The following is a 17,707-nucleotide window of genomic DNA, read 5'->3' on the forward strand; positions in this document are numbered from 1 at the left end:
GTTATGGACAACAAACTTGGACATGAGCACCCAAACATGGATTTGATTGGTAAGACACTCATTTTGGGTCTAACCCTGAGTATATTGGATTAAGTTTCTTTTGCCAAGCCTTGGAATCATGAGCTGGAAATACCCTTCTGGAGATGAACTGCTAATCTGCATTTATCCTGGGAAATAAAACTGTAAAAATCTGGTTTTGTGTTTTGTAGAGAGCTGAAAGCTCATCACTCCAAGGAATTTCACTCTTTTGCCAGAGCAGAGGACTGGGTTAGAGCTGAGGTGGACCAACAGAGCTCCTGGGTCATGGTGCCCTGGCCTTGGGCATGACTGGGGTGTCCTTCCCTTCCACCTGCCTTAAATTTTTCCAGCCTTTGGCCCTTTAAGGTTACTAAACATCCTGGGAAATTCCATTTTTAGATGATTTTTCCCCAAGGAAATGGTTGCCTGCTCAATTAGCTTGGGCAGACCCCCAGCCTGTCCTGCTGTGTTTCCCAGGGGCAGGGCATAAACCAGCTGCTGTAACTGGTTCCAGTCACTGGAAGAAGCCCAGCAGCCCGTGCCATCAAATCTTGAGCACTTCTGTTCCTCACATGGTGCTGGGCCTCAGGAACATCTCCACGTGCATCAGCCAACACTCCCTGAGCAGGACAGAGGCAGCAAAGCCATGTAAGACATTGATGTCCCTGTCCCTGCCATTCCTGCTGCAGCCACAGCTCTCATAACAGCCTGGGGGGTGTTTTTTTGGAGTGCTCCTCACCCACTGGCTTAAACAGGTTTCTCCAGTGGGGGTTAAGCCAAACCTGGCAGACTTTACCCTGGGGAGGATGAAGAACACTCACCTGGAGCATTGAGGTGGTCTGGATGGGGCTGGAGCCTGCAGGAGATGGATGGGGAGGCTTTAGACCACACAAGGGATGGTTTGAGGAAAGTCTTGTTGACTCCAGGAGGAGTCCAGTTTTGCAGGGAGCAGAGACACAGCGTGGAGCTCATGGTATCGCTGGCAAGCACCACGGGGAAAGGATGGGGTCCAGTCGTGCACAGTTCAAAGAGTTTCTCTTGAACTACCTCCAAGCCAATGTCTCTTTCTACTTCCAGGGAGGGCATGAAGGAAGCACAGTAAAAATAAACAACCCTCCCCAGTTCAAATGCTCCACCTTCACCTCCTGCTGCAACCCGAGCTCCAGAGAGCTCCCAGGCTGACACGCACACAGACCTGATGCTTTTCCAAAGCTGATGGCTCATCCCAGCCCTGTGATGCCAGGAGAAGGGTATTTGCTCATCCTCAGGATCCAGCACAGCAGGATCTGAACTCCCAATTGCCTGTGCAAGGGCAGGAGATGCTGAACAGGGGGATCTGAATTTCTGACACCCTTGTTTCTGAAGCAAGTGTGTGTTCCCAGCTTGTCCCAGTGCCACCACAAAGAAGATGGGGTTGGTGCTCTGATGAGTTCAGAAATTGCATAAGTGATGCAGGAGGCCAAAATTCCATTTTCACACCCACATCCATTACACTCAGTTCTGTACTGGTCCTACAAAAAAAAACCCCACCACAAATAAACTCAAGAACCCTGTCCCAGTACCTTCCACCCCTTTCTAAGGCCACCAGCTCCTTGTCCTGTTCCTGTCACCTCCCTCCCAGCTCTGCTGTCTCCGGGAAGTGAAGGGTTAAAAGCTCTGAAACTGCAAGAACTTCCTCCCTTCTGCAGTGCCACCCTCGGAATGACGCTGGTTTCTGCCGGGCTTTGCCCAAGTATGTCCGTTTCCTTCTGAAAGAAGAAGGAGGAGGAAGGAAAGAAACAGAGATACAGAAGAAATACATATTTTATATTTATATATCTAAGAGAAAGCGTCCGCGGAACCCAGGAGTCCGAGCGCAGCCCTGCCTCCTCCCGCTCCATGCCGTTCCGCAAAGGTAGGGCTGGATGGGTGGGCAGCATCCCGGGATGCTCCCCCGCAGCGCCGGGACCGACCTGGGGATCCAGGGATGGGTCCGTGGCCCGGGCCGTGCCTGCTGCAGGGATGGGAGATGGGAGCACCGAGCTGTGCCCGGCTCTGCCGCACCGCCGGCTCAGGGGGAGGATGGGGGACACCCCTGAGGTTGTGTGTGGGGTGCGTGTGCGTGTTTCTGTGCAGCCTGGTAAGGGCAACTGTCCCCTCTCCGCCCTCCCTAGGGGGTTCTTCGTCTGTTCCCGGGCGAGGGGAATGAGCTGCTCTGGGCGGTGCAAGGGCTGAGGACGGAAGGCAGCAGGATGTTTCTGGGCAGAGGGTGCTGCTGGGGGCTGACTGGGGCGATGCAGTCTGAGAACTGGCGACCTGCGAGCATTTGTGTCCTTGGGAGGTGCTCGGCTGAGGGGCTGGGAGCAGAGACTGGGGAGGCAAAGCAGCTTTTGAGGAGGGTACCTCACCTGCGCAAGCCCCTTTCGTGCCGTGGTGCCCTCGGATCTGCGCCCCAAACCATCTCTTTTCCACAGAGCTCCATCCCAGCAGCTGGCAGAAATCCCCACTTGCCACCCCCTGGCTTGGCGGTGTGGGCAAGAAGCACCCAATATGGGACCTAAAGCTCTGATGGGTGCTCCTGTGCTGCTGTGGATGAGTTTTCCATCCTCTCCGAGCCGCTGTGAAGCAGAGACTCTTAAATGTCACCTCCTCCTCTTTCCAGAGGGAAGTGCGGGCACGGTGGGACACAGAGTGGGATGCTTGTGGTGGTCCCTTTTCCCAGCTCTACTGAGTGGGGAAATGGAAGGTAAAAAGTCTTCTCCGTGAGTCAAAAAAGCCAGGGGAGGCAGGGTTAAGTCGGGACGTGCAACGACACGGAGAGAAGGTGCTGCTCAGCATCGCACACAGGTGCTTTGGCCAGCGGGCAGTCCTGTGCTGGGGCCGGGACCGAGATGTCACCCGCTGGGACTGGCATGGCATCGAAGGGCAGCAGGGAGGGAATGAAATTGGCGCGGAGAGGGCTGGAGTTGTTTTTGTCCCCTCTCCCTGCTCTGGGGAGGGTGTTTCGGGGGTGAGGCATCACCCGCAGTGATGCTCACAGAACCCGTGTCTCCGGCGCCGAGGTTTCTGTTGCCTTTTAAGGCTCCGCGGAGCGTGATGTGGTTCACACCCTCGCATCTTGACAGCGCAGCAGACTGCAGGGCTCGATTTAATTTTAGGTGATAAACGGATTAATTTGGAGAAGAGGGAGAGGTGCTGGGGGTGGGCGGTGGGAGGAAAGCAGAGTATGACGCTTTGAAAGCGCTGAGCCCTTAGTGGGAAGCAGGGAGAGACCGGGGGAATTTCCCCTGTTGGAGGGCAGCTCCCGTGGCCCAGCTGCAGCCCCATCAGGGGTAGAAATGACGGGCAGGTCTGCAGCACTTGGGGACACATGGTGGATTTGCAGCAGTTGATGCTTTTCCATGCGGCCCTGCCCAGCACACCTAAACTGGGGAGGACCCTTTTGCTGGGACACCGTGCTGTGCTTGTCATCGCTGCCAGACACGTGGGCCACAGCTGACCTGCAAATCCTCGCCAATTCGGTCCTGCAGCCATTGTGCCACCGTCGCAGCTCGTCTGTCTACAAACTTCCTCTAGAGGTCAACCTTGAAGTGCCAGAGCAGCTTTCAGCTGCTCCGTGCATCAGCCTGCAGCTCCAGAGTCCGAGATGGCAGAGGCCAGTGGGGATGGGTTTTGTCCACAGCTTGTGTATTTTAGGAGAAATTTTGTCACCACAACAGTTGTCAAGGACTGCAAAAGTGGTGCCTGGGGAAGTGGTGGAGTGACCATCCCCGGAGGAATTTAAAAGGCATGTAAATGTGGCACTTGGGTACATGGTTTAGTGGTGGCTTAGCAGTGCTGTGACCCGGCCGCAGCCTTTAACCCCAGCTCAGAGCATCCCGTTGGGCTGGTGGGACCCCACATCACCAGCCCTGCCTGGAGCACTGCTCAGTGGCTGCTGCTGGGCTGCCTGGGCTTCCCAGGAGCACATCCATAAGCCACCAGGCAGGAGGGTTGTGGAGGGCATGGCCTTGTGGCTGCCCTTCAAAAGCTGCCCACAGCAAGCTGTGTACATCCTTAGTTTACAGGAGAGTTGGGCATGAAGATATTTTCCTTCTAGTTCAACTTGGTGCATAAAAAGCCTTGCTTAAGGTGGTGGCTTCAGCTGGGTTGGAATCTGGCTGTGTTCCTGACCCTCCCAGAAGAATATGGAGGCTCCAGGCAGCCCAGCAAGGAGGCTGAGCCTTTACTTTGGAAGCGTTTTGGGAACAGCATCTCACCTCAGGGCTTCCTCACAGCCACCCTGATGCAGGGTGCAAAGAGGAGGCTCTGCCCAAGGGCTGCTGCTCTGCAAACCCCTGGTAGCTTGAGGCACAGGGAGGCTTTGAGATGAGCATTTTGGAGGCTCTCAGCTGTCTTTGCACACCCCTGCATGTGGAAATGGAGCATCCTGTGGAGAAAATGCAAACTCCACCCTGTCTTTGCCGGTTTCTCACTACTTGCAGCTTTGGCATCACTTTCCCGTGTCTCCCTGAGAGGTCTGTGTGAAATCCTGGTTGTCTTGGCTCTGTTCCTTTCTCCTTGGGCATCGCAGCCAGTGGCATTGCCCCAGGATCTGCACTTCATGTTTGTATAACAGCTGCCATTTAGCAAGGCATTTGGCAGTTTCAGATATTAAAGAAAGGTCTTTCTAGCAGGGATGCTCAAGGACAGCCAGGAGTTATGAGCTTAGGACAGGAATTAATTTCTTCCAGCATTGCTGCATCAGCTGGGAGCACTGGAGAGAGCCCTGCTCCCCAAGCAGTGCCATTACCCTGGCAAGGGCCTGTCTGTGGCTGCAGCTCTGCTGGCAGGACGTGTTGGGAGCTTTCACCTAAAGTACCCTTCCTGAAAAATATGATTTAATTACTGCAGCTGACGCAAGGAAGCCTGGGAGTGTGCAGGTGATAAGCTGGCAGGACATTGCCAGCAAGCAGGACATTTGTCATCTGTCAAAGGACAAATGAAATCCTGGGGCTGCTGGCTGGGAAGGAGCTGGAGATAAGACTGAAAGCCAGCGAGCAGAGATGGAACACATGATGATAGAAGCACAGAACAATTCAGGTTGGAAAGGATGTAAAAGATCACCTAGTTCCAAACCCTCTGACAGGGCAAGGACACCTTGTACTCGAGGAGGTTACTCAAAATCCACTCTAACCTCACCTTGAACACTTCCAGGGAGGGGGCATCCACCACCTCTCTGGGCAACCTGTGCCAGGGTCTCACCACCCTCACCATAAAAAATTTCTTCCTTATTTCTGATATAAATCAACCCTCCTTCACCTCAAAAGCATCACCCCATGTCCTGTTGCAACAGACCCTGCTAAAAAAACTGTTCCCATATTTCTTATAGGTTCCCTTTAGGCACTGGAAGGGGCTCTAAGGTCTCCCACGAGCCTTCTCCAGAGCAACCCCAGCCCTCCCAGCCTGTCTCCATGACAGAGGTTGTCCAGGTCTTGGAGCATCTCCGTGGCCTCCGCTGGACTTGCTCCAGCAGCTTCACATCCTTCTTATATTGGAGACGCTGAGCTGGACACGGGGCTCCAGGTGGGGTCTCACGAGAGCGGAGTGGGGCAGAATCCCTCCCTCTCCTGCTGTTCTCACTGCTTTGTACGTTCTGTAAGCAGAAGTTATGACATTTCCTGGTCTCATTTCTGCTTGCTGAGGTCAAGGAGGCTCTTGTTAGCAGGAGCAGAGGTGCCTTTTGCCCGTGAGCATGAAGGGAAAGGGCAAGACTATGCCACATCCCGGCACTGCAATTTCTGCTGCCTGTCCCCTGCTCCACCGAGCACTTCCTTGCTGTCCCAGCTCCTGCAGTGACTCAGATTACAACACCCCCTGATGGGAAACTGCTTTTGCAGAATGGTTACAGCTAAAGGCGGAGAACTGCCTTTCTGCAGCTCTTTTCAGGTTTTGGAAGGGATAATCTTGTCACTTCTGGAGGCTTTCTGGCTTGCTGGCAATTCCATGCAAACCCACATGCTGCTGCCTTTGCTGGTCACGTCACTCGTCGCTCCTCGATGTCGTGTCTTCCTGGCAGCCCTGGAAAAGTTTTTATCCAGCATTTCCTGTCAGAGGTACTGGACAGGATTTTTAAGCACTGATGGGCTGTACACATGATGCAGAGAAGCCATGTGAGGAGTCAGGAGCTGCTTGAGGGGGATCCTGCCTGCTGCAGCTCCCTGTGGGGACTGTCCTGGTGACGGCAACGCCGTGGGTGTCTGCTCAAAGGGCAGGGAGGAAATGTGTGGCAGAACTGGCCCTGGCTCTCCTGACTCACTGGCTCATGCCTGAGTCAAACCATTGCCTTGTTTTCACTGAACACCTTTCCTGGAAGGCTGGAAATCCCCTCCTGTCCTGCTTTGCCCCCTGGCCTATGTTGCTCACTGTGGTATTTTCCTTCTGGCTCTCAGTTTCATTTCATCCCCTTTCACCTCACCAGCCTCTTGAGCCAAAGGACCCAAAAGAACAGGTGTCTGTGCCCCCATCACACCCCTCCCAACACCTCCCTGCACTTCCAAGAAAGCCCTCCGTGAGCATGACCTTTCCGCTGCCCCTTGGTTGGCCCTTGCACTTTCTTTAGCATTTATGGCCACTCGCAGGGAGTTTTTAATGGATTTCAGGGTCACCATGCCCGGTCTTGTTTCCATTGGTGCTCACAGGGTCATGAACAACCGAGCAGCAGAGCCCACCACGTCTCCTGGTGCTGGTGCAGGGGGGCAGATGCCAGGCTGTGGTGGGCAGGTGGGACAACCTTGGCTGCCACCAGCTGCAGGTTGGAACCACCACTCCACTAGAAACATTTGTAGGAGGTTCCTAAGGGCTGTGCAGCTCTGTGAGGTCCAGTGGGATTTTTGGGACCTACTCTGTGTTCTTATCACTCCCCAGAAACCAGCTGGTGGGGAGAGATATGGGTTATCAGCACCTCTCAGACTTCCCGAGTCTGGGAATTAAACCACGTGAAGCTATTGAAGGTATATCCTCATGTCCTAACCTGGGAGCAGGCAGACACACCTATAACCTGCCCTGCCAGGGTCAGCGTCCCACCAAGCAACTCAGGATGCTGGAAAACCCCTCCTTTTGGTGTCCTGCCTCCCTCCTGCAGGGATGGGGAAGGACTCTCCATTGCTGTATTTCCAGCCACCAGCTGAAACCCAGGCTCAGCGGCAGTGTCACACAGGAAAGCAGCTCAGATTGGGCTTGGGCTTCACCCCAGTGCTCAAATCCCACCACCAACAGCCCCCAGACCCCTTTTCCACCTAGCATCCGACCATCCTTGTGCCAGCGGGGGTCTGTGCTGGCAGAACTGCTTTCCCTAACACACCCTCTGTGATGGAGAAATTGATCTCAGCACAAAACGGCTCCAAAGGCTTTAAATCAGATGACCACAGGTGTTTTTCATGGAGGACGTGGGAGGATTTCAAAACCAGCAGCCGGCAAGGTGTGATCCCTGTTTTCCTGGTGCGTGCGTGCAGGCACACACAACTCTGCAGGGCACCTGATCTATTCCCCATCATAACTACATTTTAAGGCTGGGGAAAAAAAAAAAGGGATGGGACACAGGCCCCAGCTGGGACTCAAGATCAAGCCCACACAGATTTAGATTTCCTTTGTGTTTTCCCCTGGAGAATTCCTTGTCCTGGCAAGAGGTATTAGGATTCCACTAATACTGGGACAGCATATCTTGTATAAACCTTAAATATTCCTTGCTGTAAAGAACAGCTATTACCTTCTCCATGGCATCCTTTTCCAGGCCAAAAGCTATTCCACAGTCTTCTCCTTCCTGGAGAACAAAATCACTCTCATTTTGTGCTTTCCCATATACCCCATTCTGAAGACATCTCCTTGGTATTGCCCACCATGTCCCATCCCAGATTAAACTTCTTCCCAAAAGAACAGGGCCTGGAGTGAGATGTGCCCTGCCGTGGTGCTGAGGAACCAGCACCATCCAGTCCAGAAAACCCAACCTCCTGCATTTTGTATGCCACCCTCTTGCTAAAACACCACGGAATTGGGCTTTCTTTTTTATATATTAATAATAATAATGATAATAATTTTCCCAGGGACCTAATGCTGTTCGTTCAGAACTGACTGCTGGGACCTCTTCGTTCCCCCTCTCCCCAGTGTCTTACTCCTCATTGGATGATTTCCAGCTTTATCAATTGAGGCAGGGGAAACTGAGGCACAGGAGGGTGCAGAGATGGGCTGGAGGCTGTGCTGACAGTGCCTTTAACTGCTCTTATCCATGGATCCAGCTCTCTCTGCACCAATCCTGGCTGTGCCGGAGCACCCTGAGGTGTGTTCCCTGTGTAGGTACATTTGGGGAGGGTGTTACCGGTCCAGACCTCATTGTAGTGCAGTGCAGAGCTTCCAAACCAGCCCCTGTGGGCAGGAGCAGGGTGTAAAAACCGCACCTGGAGAGATGTTGATTTGGGTTGGAAATCAAGGAAAGTTTTCTCCTGGAAAAGATTATGTGAGGACAGAGGGGAAAGCTGAGACCGACCAATGTCGCCTTGTGAAATGGTTTGGGGAGAAACGATGCTGCTGGGGAAGGGGTGATGGGGACGGTGATGGTAAATCCAGGGGGAAAAGGAGGTATTGCCGTGTCCTTGTGCAGCCCCGGCCCCGCTTTGGGCTCTCTTTGGGCAGGCACACGGCAGGGCTGCTGTTACACGGCTGAATCCCTTCAGCCAGCCTGATTTACCCCCCTCCCTGCCGCCTCTGGAGCTCGTTTATCCGACCTGAGGCGGGGAGAACCTTTCCCAGGGCAGCGGGCTGAACTTGTTTACCCGTTCATTTATTATTTCATTGGCCTGCTGGCATGCGGACAGCGGGGACACCGGAGCACGTGCCAGCCCCGGGAAGCCACACGGGCTGTGCACGCCCCGGCCACATGGACACGGGGAGGAAACGCTGCGGGCTCCGCTGGCCCGACCGCCGGCAGCTGCGCCTCCTCCTCCGGACACACGCGAAAGGAGCGTGCGAGAGCCGGCTGCTGCTGGGCTTTCCAGCTATTTCCAGGATGGCCGGAGAGCAGCTGAGGCTGGTAAACAACAAGGATGACCCGCCGGTATCGGGGGTGTTTTGCTCCCAGTGGTACCGCGAGAAAAATGGGGTGTTTTGCCTCCTGCTCCCAAATCCACGAGCCCCAAGGAGGGATGTGGCTTCCCAGTTTCGGTCTCTCCCGAGCCGAGATGTTCCGGCTGGTTCTGCTGAGGGATAAACAGGAGGATGGGTTGCACTGAGTCCTGATGGGAGGGATGGAATAACTGGTGGAGCTGCTGATTTCTCTGCCTGGGGGACCAAATTTTTCCACCCCTAAAAATGCAGGTGGGCACTGCAAAATATAGGCTCCTCAGTCACCAATGTAAATTTATTTGGCGGAAACTCGTGCCTTCATCCCAGGTATGACCCAGGGAAGCGCCCCACGTTAATGCCAATAGGAGACTCGAACATGGCTGGAGCAGAAATTTGAGGATTTGACTTGTTTTTTTCTCCTTCTTGCCTTCATCCCTGGTATGACCCAGGGAAGCACCCCACCTAAATGCCAATAGGAGACTCTTAACATGGCTGGAGCAGAAATTTGAGGATTTGACTTGTTTTTTTCTCCTTCTCAGTGATTTTCTTAGAAATCCTCCTTATTAGCCAGGGATTTCTCACAGGAACAGTAGGACGTAGCTGAGGGCTTGGGCTTTGGCAGCCTGATAAAGCCTCTCCACAAAAGGAATGTGGGATGGCTTTATGCCAACACCAGGTGCTCCAGGGATGGATCCATGCTTACAAAATAACATTCCCATTCAGAACAAAATAAAGAAAAATAAATTTCTGGAATAAACAGTATCAATAATAATAATAATAATAATAATAATAATAATAGGTTTTTTGCTGGAGGGCTGGATCTCATTCACGGCTGAGGACAAGGCTTTGGGGTGGGAAGAGGGACTCAGCAGTACCTTCACCACCAAAATCTCCATGTTGCTGAACCAGGCTGAGCAGAAGGAGTTGAGACAGAAGAGGCACCTCCCAGCAGTGACTTTTGTGTTTATTTTTTTCTCCAAGGTGGCTTTGCCAAAGGCAGGGAATGGATTTCCACCTCCTGTCAGCTGTGAAGATCATGTGCATGGAGGAACAGAGTCAGCAAAGCCTGTTTCCCTTAAACCTTAAATCACTTCTGGTTTTTTTTCTTGTCTTCATAATTTTTGGGTGCAGCTGAGCTGCTGAGAAACTGATCACGTCCAACACATTTACACCGTAAATAAAAGAACAATGCAATAAACCATTAAATCATGTATGGCTGTTGCAACAGCAGCAATTAGGTGGAAGGCATGAGGGTGGGAAGTGTTCTTTTATGGATGTGACTTTACTAGCCCGAATTCTGGACGACCTGAGGTTACCTTTTCCAGCCTGGCTTGGGATGTGCTGTCACACTGCGCTGGCAGCCATGGGGTTGGGTGGCCTGGTGGTAACGGCCCGGCTGCAGACAAGATGGGACAAGGCAGTGTGGGATGAGGCTGGCGTGTGCCAGGGCTGAGCTTTAGTCACCCCTGTCATCGATGACTGGCTCTGTCTGAATGCAAGAGGACCAGATTTCTGAGTGGCGTCTGAAGGCACTGGCGGCTGCCAGGCACGGGGTGGTTGCGTGTGCTCCTGCACGTGTCCAAGGGAGCTGTGCTTGCTCAGTCTCTGGGTGGGCTTGAGCCTGCATGAGATGGGTTTTTAGGGATATTCAGTTGGTCAGGTCTGGAATGAACACCAGTGATTAGGGCAGGACAGGGAGAGGACACGGCGCATCCATGCTCAAAGCATATCCTGCAGATACTACAGCTCCTGTGACCCTCTGGCTACCCCACCTTCATCCCAAACCCATCCTGGTGGGATCCCCCTTAGCCACAGCTGCAGAAAGGCCTGGCTTTTACGTAGCTGGCAGGTTTGGGAACTGCTCTGGGCTCTGTTCCATGGGTACAAACTGTACCTCCCACTGGCTCAGTGACCATCCATGGACCCCCTGAGACATCACAAGCATCTTCACCCAGCAGTGGGTGAAAGGTGCCTGTCAATCAGGTGCCTGGGGCTGTCCCAGCCTGGGTAATAAACACACAACATGAAGCCAAGGAAGGTCATGCCTTCCTTGCCAAGCCCGACTCTCCCTCTTTATAGGGAAGTTGGCAGGAAAGCCTGGCCAGGAGTCAGGTGGCCCTCAGATCTCTTGTTGACTGTCTAGCAGTTGTTTTCATTCAGGCTGGGCTCTGGGTAAACAGCTGGGAAATGTGAAACCCTGGCTGTGGCCGTGCTGTCACTGCAGGCATCAGCCCGGGGACATGCAGGGAACAGGAACCCACCAGCGCCGTGCAGGGGGCACAGGGAGATGGACACGTGAGGTGAGCCCCTGTCCTGGGGTCATTTGTTTGGTTTACAAGGATTGACAAGTGTCCTGTTTGTGGCACAGAGTTTGTGCTGGCACAGAAGCTGTGGCTGCCTCATCTCTGGAAGTGTCCAAGGCCGGGTTTGATGGGGTTTGGAGCAACCTGGGCTAGTGTAAGCTGTCCTTGCCTATGGCAGGGAGGTTGGAACTGGATAAGCTATATGGCCCCTTCCAACCCAAACCATTCTGTGATTCCCTAATGAGTGGTGTTGCTGGAAATGCTGAAGCAGACACAATAAAAGTGGTTTTCCCCTATCTCCAACGTTAGTCAGTGAGGACGAGTCACAATCAATGGCCAAGATGTGCTTCCACCTATGCCATCCCCTCCTGGCTCTGTCTCTCAGCTCAAGTAACAGCAGTTGTTTGGGAGAAAACTGAGGCCCTCCCAAGTGCTTTGAAGCACAGCATCTTTCCTTGTGACCCCTGCCAGGCACCCAGACACTGCTTCGCTACTCCCTGTTAAACTCCAAGGCAGAAATCAAAACATTCAGCTCAATTTTCTTTTTTTTTTTCCTCAAGGAGCTGTTAGCAGCTTGTCATTGCGGGTTGGAAAATATAAATGTATTTGAGAAAATATGTTGGCAGCAAGCTCCCCATATTGTTTCAGCTTGCCCCAAAATTCCAGAGAAATTTTCCATTAATATTTTTCATGTCTGATTGGAAAATATCGGGGACAGAAGAAACAAATTCTGTAGATATTTTTAAACAATTTTAGTTTTTGTTTTTCCTTTCCCAGCCAGGTCTTCATGGCATAGAAAAAAATAAATGAAATGCACAAATGAAAATCATCTGCTAGGACTTAAATGCATTAAAATCATTGTAAGTGGAAGAATTTTAAGAAAACCATGATAAAGAAATTTGGTTATTTAACTTCTGCATTCCAGCAATCTGTGAGATCTGATTCCAGTGATTTGGGTCCAAAACTCGGTTAGGAGAGGTGTTAGGAAACTGGAGGTTCCCTGAGAGAGGTTTTGACTGTAGGGAGCTCCAGCAGAAGATATGAAAACAAAACTGAACCTTACCGTTCTAAATTTCAGCTTGTTGACCACACACTTTTCCTCTTACTTGTGTTTCACAGACCTCCTAAAAGCAGTGCCTGCAGGTCTCAGGTTTAAAAGCACATGGCAACACTGTTGAAAAGTGGGGCACTTAGGCTTCACCTCTGGATGCCTTGTGGTTTCCACCAGCTGAATGGAGAGGGGAGCCCTTGGGGAGGCTGATCCAGGGAGCAGCTCAACCCCAGGAGTGGTGCTGGTCCCAAAAGTGGTTCTTCTTGGCCAGAGCTGAGGTGTGTGGGCCACTGTTGGGTAACCATTGTCTGGATCATCCCAGCCCTGTGAGGAAGCAGGGATGAGCAGGTTGTCCACAGGGCAGACGTGCTCACAAAGGTGAGGTGTGGGTGGGAAGATCCTCGGCACGTACACGATTTTGAAATGCAGCTCCTCACCAGAGCTCTTCTCTCCCTCCCTGCATGGGACTCTGGATTGGACAAGGAATTGTGTTTTGGGTCGCCTCGTGCTGGAGAGCACTGAGATGTGCATGGAATGGTTTTGGGCATAGCTCTGAGGTTCTCTCCGTGCTCAGAGGACACAAACTCCTCCAGGACACATCTCAGTTTGCAGTCAGCACCCACAGCAGGGCAGCTGAACCGTTCTGAGTGCAAGTGGGTACTCATTTCTCTCCACAGGTGGTAGAAGTGGTCAGAGGTGACCAATTCCTTGTAGACACCTCAAAATTACATAAATTCTTCCCAAGCTCTACCCACAGCTTTTCTGTGGATGGAGGAAGAACAGCAGGAGCTGAGCTTTGACGCCTCCTCCCTGCTCAGCATCCCTCAGGGGAACCTTTCCATCTGAGCCTCCCAGGCAGTGCAGATCCTTCTGGGATGCTGCTTCAAAAGTCCCTGTACCAGGAGCCAAACAGATTATCAGCGGGGGTTGAGACCTGAGAAAAAAAAATACTCTTTTTCCTAGACTGTGATTAATCTGCTGCCCGCTGCTGCCTACAAGCACGTCCTCCTTGATCATCACAAATACAAACCACCACATTTTCTTCCCCAGAGCTTCATGTTTTAGGTTTTTTGCATTACTTTGAAGAGATTCCCCAGCATCTCTGCGGTGTCTGGCTTCAGCACATCATTGCCTACAACTTTTTTAGACGCTTCTGTGTCACCATGACAATGCTGAGGTTGTCACTGGCCCGGGCTTGTTACATAATGAAGGTGAGTCAGCCCCAGAAAGGCCACAGCCTTTGCCATTGTTTGACTTAATAACCTGCAATGATGAGATAACGATCCAGGTTCTTAATGAAAGGTGGGTGGTAATGAGAAGTTAGGAAACAGTTCAGTAGCAAAGTCCATGGGATAATGACAGGCTGCGATTTCCGGGGGGGAATGGAGGCTGATCATCCTCCACCGTAAATGGTCTGAACAGACTCATCGTCCGTCGGGGGGGTTTCACATCCAGCACTGGGCGCCTGCAGGCAGGAGACCTGGAGAGACCCACGTGCATCACCGGGCTGGGAATTAAGTTCTTCATGAACACAGTCAACTTCAGTCGTTGGGAGGTTCAACCTCCATAAAAACAAATCCTATAACAATCTGTGCATGCAGGAGGGCTGGAATTCTGTGTTCTTCCCATCAGATCTCCAAAATGCTGCATCACTTTCCAGCGTTGTGCCTGTTTGGGCTGGGACGGGTTGATTTTCTTCCGAGTAGCTGCTCTGCGGCTGTGTTTTAGACTTGTGACCAAAACAGTGTTGATAATATAGAGATGTTTGTGGTTTTGCTGAGCAGGGCTTACACAGAGGCAATGTTTTTCTGCTCCTCACCCCACCAGTAAGAAGGCTGGGGGGGCACAAGGATTTGGGAGGGGACAGAGCAAGGGCAGCTGACCCCAAACTGACTAAAAATATTCCATAACACATTTTGTCATGCTTAGGAAAGGGGGGACATTCGAGGTGGTGGTGTTTGCCTTCCCAAGCCACCGCTACATGCGATGGAGCCCTGTTTTCCTGGGGATCACTGGACACCTGTGGGAAGTGGGGAATTAATTCCTTGTTTATCTTTGCTTGTGCACGTGGCTTTTGCTTTACCCATTGAACTGTTTGTGTCTCACCCCCTGAGTTTTCTCACTTTTTCCTGCCAGTTCTCTCCCCCATCCCGCTGTGGGGGGAGTGAGCGAGTGGGGCTGAGCTCCCAGCTGGGGTTAAACCACAACAATCCTAAATTAGGTCTGGTTCAGGTGTGAGAAAAAGGCTGTGATTCTGCTGATTTTCCCCGAGAAGGCACTGTGGTAACACATGCCAAGTTCTGCTGGCAGCAGCAGGACAGGGAATATCTGATCTGGCAGCTGGGACAGAATAGCCCTGTAAACACACTTTTCTCTCAGACCAGCAGGATTTTTGTGCTGCATCAGTGCCTTGTTGCAGGTGGTTGTGGCCTCTTGATTAGGGATGAGGTAACCTAAAGTCAAGTTCAACATCCTGTGGATTTACACTCTAAATCAATCCCAGGACTTTCAGTGGGAAATTTCACACCTTAAAATAACAGGGCAAACAGGGAGGTGTTCCTTTCACACAACTAAAAGTACCTGGGAGTAGAAGGCTCAACCCAATGTCAGACTCATGTGAATATTGTCTTTTCAGAAGCTCTAAAAATGCCAAAACCTGAATTGTGTCTCTCTGACTGATCTGCACCCTCTGACCCTTGCTGTTGGAACCAAGCCTGAACTTTTGCAGCCAGGTTTTATTTCAAGGAGAACCAGTAATAAAACTTCTTGCTGTTTAGTTACCCTCTGACCCCGTGTTTCATAGAATCACAGAATGGCCTGGTTTGGAAGTGACATTTAAGATCATCCAATTCCAACCCCTGCCATGGGCAGGGACACCTTCCACAGAAATAGGTTGCTTCAAGCCCCATCCAACCTTGAACACTTCCAGGGATGGCACAACTTCTTTGAGCAACCTGTGCCAGGGCCTCACCACGCTCACAGTAAAGAATTTCTTTATAATATCTATCCTAAATCTACCCTCTCTGTAACCTATGGAGTCAATTATCTTTATGATTTAGCCCATTTATGGGGTGAGTTTTGTTTTGCACTAGTCTTATAAGGTCGGGAACTTTCACAGGACATTACTCAATCCTCCTGGGCCTGTTTCTGAGCAGAGCTGCCAGCTTTGAGAAATATCCCTGCTCCAAAGGATATTTGCAGCTTCAGAACAGTATTTCCAAATTATATTTTTTGAGAAATACAGAATATAATTATTTTTTTAAATTACAAATAAACCTCCTTTCCTGGGATTTTAAATATGAACCTCAGTCTGGGAGGCTCCTTTGGGGTCATCAGTCCTGGCCGATGGACACCCATCTTACATCTCCCTATCTTTGGTCTTAGGATTTACTGGGTCTTCCCAGGGACCATCCAAGACCTGAGCACAGTTGGAGGCATCCACTCTCTGAGAACAGTGGAGGGAACCTTGAAATAGTTTGCTTTTAATTTGGTGAATTGAGATTGAATCCAGGCTCTCATCCTTTCTTCTTCCCCATATTCATCAAAGCCAGGCATTGCATTTCCAACTCTCCCATTTCCTTTGCTGTAATGCTTTAACTCAGCCAATTATAACCAAACACCTCTAGTTAGGGCACAAGTCTGACCACTCGAACAAGGTTTGAACCCTTGTCCTCCTGCCTGAAGAGTTATACATTAAAATAAATTTAAAAAAAATTGCAGAGGGTTGACTTCAGGAAGAATTTACTCTTCTTGAAAGAATTCCTGCTTGGCTCCTAGTGTGATGGTGACAACACACGGCGAGCTCAGAGCAGAGGGCTGGGCAAAAGCAGGGAGCTCCCTAAGCTGCAATCAGCTGATTAAGGCTGAATTCCGCATTTCTGCAACCTCTTCCTGACTTTTCCTGTCCCTTGGCTGCCAGGAAAGGTCAGCCCTGGGTGCGATGTTTGACTGGGGCTGATACTGTGGGGTGAGCAGTGCCCTGTGCCTCTGTGGGGATTCCCCCTCCGGGGCTCAGCCCTGGTTTCTCAATGTCAGAAGCTGAACCCCGTTGAATTTCCCCCCTTTCTCTGCTTGTGGCTGTCTTTAAGCCAGGCTGCACCCACCGGCAGGCGTGTGGCAGCCCGGGTCTTGCTCCAGTGGTGTCGCAGTGCCCAGCTGCTGTCAGCAATGAGCTGAATTTCTTACACCCGGCCAAGGAAGGAGTCTCATGAGCACGTCAGGTGCAATCAGAGGGTGCAATAGGCTGAAAAACTACGGCTTGTCCTCAGCCAGGAGAACGTGTGTCTGCTCTGGTGGGTGGAAGGAAGGAGAGCTCTGGGGCACGCGATTTTCCCTGCCCTGCCTGCATCCTGCACCCCGGGCAGGGCCCAGCACTCCCAGATGCAGAGGGACCAGGAGCTCTCCCCTGATTTCAGGGTAGGGGTCTGTAAATCCCAATGCTGAGAAACATCCCGTAATCCCTGCGGGGAACCCCGTCTGCAAATTATACCGTGAAGAAATGATTTTGCCTGATTTCAGTTCCTTTTTGCCCGATGTGGCTGAAGGAGGAAAAGGAGTGTTAGACTGCAAGAACAAGGGGGTGAGAGGCAAGGCATGAGGAAGGAAACACAACTTGTTTAGAGGAGAGGAAAGAAAAAGCTGCTTTCCACGGCAGAAGCACCCCGATCCATTACAGGGACAGATGCAGGAGCTCTTCGTGTTCCCCCCCGGGCATCAGGACCTGGGCGGGATGAGGGAGAAGGGAGCGGTGATATCCTGGTGATACAGGTACAGTTCACACTTCGCTCCTTGTTTATTTATTCCTGTAACTGAAATACCTGCGAGGGGCGAGGGAGGCGATTGAAACCTGCAGGCACAAAGGACCGTGAACTCCAGCTGCCTCTCCAAATCCAAACATTTTTATCAGCCTGATAAAAATCAGACATTTATCACCCTCCCCACTACGAGCCTGACCCTTAGCAGCTTTTTTTCAAGTCCTTCCAAAGAAAGCGCCATCAGCAGTGAAAACTACTCAGCATCCAGCTGGCAAGAGGAGGGGCAACCACTTGGTTTCCTTCCTGACCTTTCTGAAAGCATCTAATTCCCCGAAAATATCGCAGACAATTTTCTTGGTTTCTTCAGTATCCCACTATTTAAAAAATTTTTTTTGCAAGTGCAAAATTTAGCATTTTGCTTTGGGGTTTTTGTTTGTTTGTTTTGGTTTCTTTTGTTTGGTTTTTTTTGTTTGTTTGTTTTGTGTTTTTTGAAAACCACATAAATA

General features: G+C 51.4%; 1 protein-coding gene across 6 annotated transcripts in view; it reads left to right on the forward strand.

Moving 5' to 3' along the window:
- The first annotated feature begins 1,713 nt into the window (after positions 1-1,713).
- Positions 1,714-17,707, forward strand: part of PFKFB3 (6-phosphofructo-2-kinase/fructose-2,6-biphosphatase 3) — a 40,088-nt gene continuing 24,094 nt past the window's right edge. For 5 of the 6 annotated variants that reach the window (XM_042052570.1, XM_042052593.1, XM_042052585.1 and 2 more), the window contains exon 1: positions 1,715-1,912. In XM_042052570.1, coding sequence (XP_041908504.1) covers positions 1,897-1,912 — 16 coding nt within the window. In that variant the 5' untranslated portion in view covers positions 1,715-1,896. Of the gene's footprint in view, positions 1,913-17,707 lie in introns of all 6 variants that reach the window. The other variant, XM_042052576.1, reaches the window with a different exon arrangement.

Source organism: Corvus kubaryi, unplaced genomic scaffold (assembly GCF_017639235.1).
Source record: "Corvus kubaryi isolate FWS band 111438036 unplaced genomic scaffold, C.kubaryi_AGA036_p1.0 135, whole genome shotgun sequence".
In the NCBI taxonomy this organism is placed as follows: domain Eukaryota; kingdom Metazoa; phylum Chordata; class Aves; order Passeriformes; family Corvidae; genus Corvus; species Corvus kubaryi.